The sequence below is a fragment of the Conger conger genome, chromosome 10 (assembly GCF_963514075.1).
Source record: "Conger conger chromosome 10, fConCon1.1, whole genome shotgun sequence".
Taxonomy (NCBI): Eukaryota; Metazoa; Chordata; class Actinopteri; order Anguilliformes; family Congridae; genus Conger; species Conger conger.
Genome location: NC_083769.1, coordinates 12,760,220 through 12,765,225, shown reverse-complemented (window position 1 = coordinate 12,765,225; position 5,006 = coordinate 12,760,220). Strand labels below are relative to the sequence as shown.

At 38.6% G+C, this 5,006-nt stretch overlaps 1 protein-coding gene across 1 annotated transcript; it reads left to right on the top strand.

The window, feature by feature from the left end:
* Positions 1 to 335: 335 nt before the first annotated feature.
* On the top strand, positions 336 to 2,391 carry LOC133139482 (GTPase IMAP family member 9-like). The gene is made up of 3 exons (XM_061259063.1): positions 336 to 454; positions 1,140 to 1,208; positions 1,416 to 2,391. The coding sequence occupies exons 1-3, from the start codon at positions 415 to 417 to the stop codon at positions 2,333 to 2,335; spliced, it is 1,029 nt and encodes a 342-aa protein (XP_061115047.1). The 5' UTR covers positions 336 to 414; the 3' UTR covers positions 2,336 to 2,391.
* The last annotated feature ends 2,615 nt before the right edge of the window (positions 2,392 to 5,006 follow it).

Below are 5,006 nucleotides of genomic sequence, written 5' to 3'. Positions count from 1 at the left end.
GAGTTTAAAATGTCAACTGCGGAGTTGTATTGTAGTTTAGAAAATTGCTCTGGCTAAAAAAGCTCGCGTGTCGTGACTCATGTATGCTGCTGAAGGTTTCGACCTCACCCTTTTGCCATATATTTGAACGGAGAAATTGTGGCAGAAAAATACGTGCTCCTGGAGAAATATATAACAATGAAAAATGTATGACATCAAAAAGGTTAGTATGGAGAATTGTTCTTTTAATGAGTAGCCACCAGAAAATAATACAAGCTTTTTCTTTTTTTTGTATCACTAAGTAAGAGTATCCCACTCGTTGTAGCGTTCCTATCACTTAAACGCCTCAAGGGGGCGTTAACATCGCAAGTGTATATTTTTGGTTTCGAAGCATTTGTCGGCATTCAACTCCTGAGACGCAAAGCAGCAGAAACAATGCGGAGAAGACAGGCGGACCCCGAATTTGAGATTGACGGTAAAATATTTTTCTCCCTGAGATTTTCTCACTCAGTTAATTGGTTTATTTTAATGTTGGAAAGTATACCGACCACCGAGTGACATGTTTGCATTTGGCCTGGACTAAACACACACACAACCTCACAAACGCACAAGTAGAGGAATTGCTGGTTCTGAGTTTTAACACACACATACAAAAGTTTTGTTGAAGTGAGAAGAGAGCTCAGAGAGAGACATCAGATAGGCAACAAACACACAGATTGGTAGAGGCGGGACCAGGATAATGACGATTGACAGGTGGGACAGCGAATGGAAGTGTGACTGGCCACCTGCTGAGTAAAAACTGAGGGGAAAACAGGGAACACAAGACACAACAATGTGGAACGTAACAGTGATTCAATGAAGGAGATTGAAAAATGTTGCATAATATTCATGTATTAAACAAGTCACGTCACTTGAATAAGGTTTTGAATAGCCACTGGTCTGGTTTTGTGACGCATAATCTGTTGTGTGTTCAGATTGCGAGGAAAATGTGGTTCAGCACACAGGAATCTGTCACTTCAGAGGAAGTTTCCTCATTTGAATTGCTGATATCGATGATTTCCACAGAAGTTGTCTTAAATTATAAAATTGTAAACACCACCTGTGTTTTTCTTTTTGTTATTGTTTGTTCATCTATTCCTCAACACTGGTTGTTATTGCAGACTTTCGTCACTGGCAAAGGGAGTTTAGTCAACAACTTGTGGATTCCCATTGGCCAAGCCCACAAAGCGGTAATGTACATTTTTGGTTTTGATCTATGACTAAAAGCCTTCTTACTTTTCCTTGAAATAAAGTAATAATGAAGTAATCTAAATATTTGAAATGATTAATTTGCTTATTGAGCCCCTTTGCTTGGAGCCATTCAATCACTGCTAGCAGGCCAAATCTGATGTGTTTGCAGCACTAATGTTGAGTTCTGTGTCTCAATGCACTTGTAGAGCCTGTTCGACGAATTGTGCTAATCGGAAAGACAGGACATGGAAAGAGTGCGACAGGCAATACTATCCTGGGATGCACCAGAAGAGAGGACTGGAAATTTGAGAGCTCATCAGGTTCAACATCAAAAACACAGAAATGTGAAAAACATGAAGCTGTCAGATTTGAGAAAAGGCTTATAGTGGTTGACACCCCAGGGTTGTTTGACACACAGTCAAATAGCATCGAAACAGAGATCGGGAGGTGTGTGTGTCTGTCTCAACCAGGCCCACATGTCTTCCTCCTCGTCATGTCTATGGATAGGTACACTAAGGAGGGGCAAAAATCAATTGAAAATATTGAGCGGATGTTTGGTGAAATGGCAAAGCGATACACCATTGTTCTTTTTACCGGGATGGACGATTTGGAATATCATGGGGAGACACTGGAGGGGAAACTAAGTAGGGATAAACCCTTTAGGGATCTTGTATGGAAGTTTGGGAATAAATACCATGGCATAAATAACAGAAGTCATGATGATGAACAAGTGAGGAAGCTTGTTGACAAAATAGAGGATGTATTGAAGGACAATGAGGGGCATTTTTACACCAATGATATGTACGAAACGGCTTCCATTGAACTTCACAGGGAGATTGAAAAGATTCTGAGGGAAAAGTTGCCAGATATCATAGACAGAGAGCAAAGATGTAGGAGTGCTGAAGAGATTGATAACCTCTGGTGTGAAGAGGTTAAAGCAGCTGTAGAGAAAGCAACTTGCATTGTTGCAACAATTTTGAGAAATAAGGGATTAATATCAATCGTTGCTTTACTTGGTGCTGGGGCAGCATTGTGTGCGGCAGGCCCTGCTGTTGCTGCTATTGCAGCAGGGGCAGGAGTAGGAGCAGGAGTCGCTTTTGGCTACAAAAAATACTATAAAAAATAGGCATCAATGAACTGGAACATTTTCTCAGTGTTCTCAGAAATCTTACTGGGAAAATGACAATGGCCGCGTTTCCCGAACGCGTTAAGAACGTTCTTAAGCTAAGAAAGTTCTTAAGGACCTTCTAATTGACGGTCCTTAAGAACTTTCTTAGCTTAAGAATGTTCTTAACGCGTTCGGGAAACGTGGCCAATGACATTAATGAAACCTTCTTGGCAGGATGCATTAAAGTGAATCAATTCAGCAGTTATTATTATTACTATTATTATTATGTTTTTTATAAGTAGCCGTAATAGTAGTAGTACTAATAGTATTATTATATTGCCTGTGTATGCTCAAAGTGGGCTGCTTGTCTGCATGAGTTATGTGCTGAACTCATCCTTGTGGCCAGCACTGTCAATATTACCCTTACAAACAGATGTTAAGGCTTCCAATTGCTCAATGATCTTAGAGGCCTGAATGAGAAATATGAATTCCTGAAATGACCCAGGAATGGTTATAGGTATATAGATCGTAATTAGCATGTCTATATATCATGTTTTATTTCAATGTACTGTTTTTACAATTCTAGAGGGAAAGCATTAATCTTGTCATCTCTTGTATGGAAGCATTACCATAAAAAAATTCTAATAAAAATATAAGCTAACATTTTGTTTTCATTCGATGTGTGCAAGACCATGACATAATTAAAATTTAAATGTACAAGCCCATTGTGCTTACTCATTTTTAAGTTCATGTACGTACACAGTTTATCTCACAATTAAAAATTGAAATGCAAGGTCCATTTAACATTTTCTTTTTCTGGATGTCTACGCTGTCTTCATGGAAAGCCTAATTTGAAATGGCAGTTTCTTATTGTATTCCCATGATCCATTACAAAAAGGAAATGGTAGTTCACATCGCCATTTATTTAATTGTCATGTTTGTGTGCTGGTGATGCCACTGACCATTGTTTTAGAGTTTCTGTTTACATGTTTTATAATGTTTATTCTATCTTTTTATAGTTGCATTTTTTTTCCTCTCTGATGTTTTATATCAGTAGTGTGTGGTTTATGATTATGGAGACTGAAGTATTTGGCTCAATACACTCGTTTATTTGTGTTGCTGCTTCTCACTATGTTGTACGCATGTATTGTATAATTGCATTTAAGCATGTGCTTTTCTTATTTTTTGTACATATTTCAATAAATCACAAATAAACTCACTTAATGCATTTAGCAATGCATCTTATGAGGGTTCTTGATGATCTTGGCGCTACAATGTTTTCACAAAATTGCTTAAACTTCACAATTTCTAAGTTATGAAAATAATTATTGAAAAATGAAAACATTCACAAAACAGGGTGAGTTTCCGAAAGAAACGTGTCTTGAAAATGTACAATATACAGTACTGTGCAAGAGTTTTAGGCAGGTGCGAAAAAATGCTGTAAAGAAAGAATGCTTTCAAAAATATAAATGTTCATTGTTTTTATGAATTAACAATGCAAAGTGAGTGAACAGAAGAAAAATCTAAATCAAATCAATATTTGGTGTGACCACCCTTTGCCTTCAACCTAGCAATGATTCTTCTAGGTACGCTTGCACAAAGTCAGGAATTTTGTAGGCATTTAGTCAGGTGTGTGATTAACCAATTATACCAAACTGCAGCTAATGATATTCAATTAAATATGTTGGTTGAAACACAATCATTATCTGAAACAGAAACAGCTGTGTAGGAGGGTTAAAACTGGGTGAGGAACAGCCAAACTCTGCTTCCAAGGTGAAATTGTTGAAGGCAGTTTAATGACAGAAGTCATACATCATGGGAAGCAACAAGACACAAGGTAGTTATACTGCATCAGCAAGGTCTCTCCCAGGCAGAAATTTCAAGGAAGACAGGGGTTTCCAGATGTGCTGTCCAAGCTCTGTTGATGAAGCACAAAGAAACAGGCAATGTTGAGGACCGTAGACACAGTGGTCAGCCAAGGAAACTCAGTGCAGCAGATGAAAGACACATCATGCTTACTTCCCTTCAGAATTAGAAGATGTCCAGCAGTGCCATCAGCTCAGAATTGGCAGAAACCAGTGGGACTCAGGTATGCCCATCTACTGTGCGGAGAAGTCTGGTCAGAAGTGGTCTTCATGAAAGAATTGCGGCCAAAAAGCCATACCTCCGATGTGGAAACAAGGCCAAGTGACTCAACTAAGCACAAAAACATGGGAACTGGGGTGCAGAAAAATGGCAGCAAGTTCTCTGGACTGATTTGTCAAAATTTGAAATATTTAGCTGTAGCAGAAGGCAGTTTGTTCGCCGAAGGGCTGGAGAGCAGTCCAAGAATGAGTGTCTGCAGGTTCCTTGCAAGTTTGGAAAAGTTTTTGTGCATTTCCCAAAACATGACGTGAGGAGAATTTTTCAAGAGTAACTCTAGAGTTTAACTTTAAGATAGCATCCACTTCAGTTAACACTCCAGGTGCAGTTACAATACGGAATCAAAATGACATGGCAAGAAATTCTTGCCAACAAATTACACTTTCTTGTTTTCAGTTTTAATAGCCTTTTAATCAACAACAATTCAACTTTCAGAAGCCGTAGAACACAGTCTATATAGAAGCACTTTCCCAAAACTGCTCATGTCTGAAAAATGCACATTTGGTAGGGTAGGGGACATAGGTTTAGGTATGTTTAGACAGTAGAT

Bases quoted from the DNA above. Each gene is read 5' to 3' on its own strand.
- LOC133139482 (XM_061259063.1), top strand. From the start codon at position 415: ATGCGGAGAAGACAGGCGGACCCCGAATTTGAGATTGACG. The intron at 455-1,139 runs GTAAAATATTTT...TTGTTATTGCAG, and splicing joins CCCCGAATTTGAGATTGACG to ACTTTCGTCACTGGCAAAGG. The intron at 1,209-1,415 runs GTAATGTACATT...ATGCACTTGTAG, and splicing joins TTGGCCAAGCCCACAAAGCG to AGCCTGTTCGACGAATTGTG.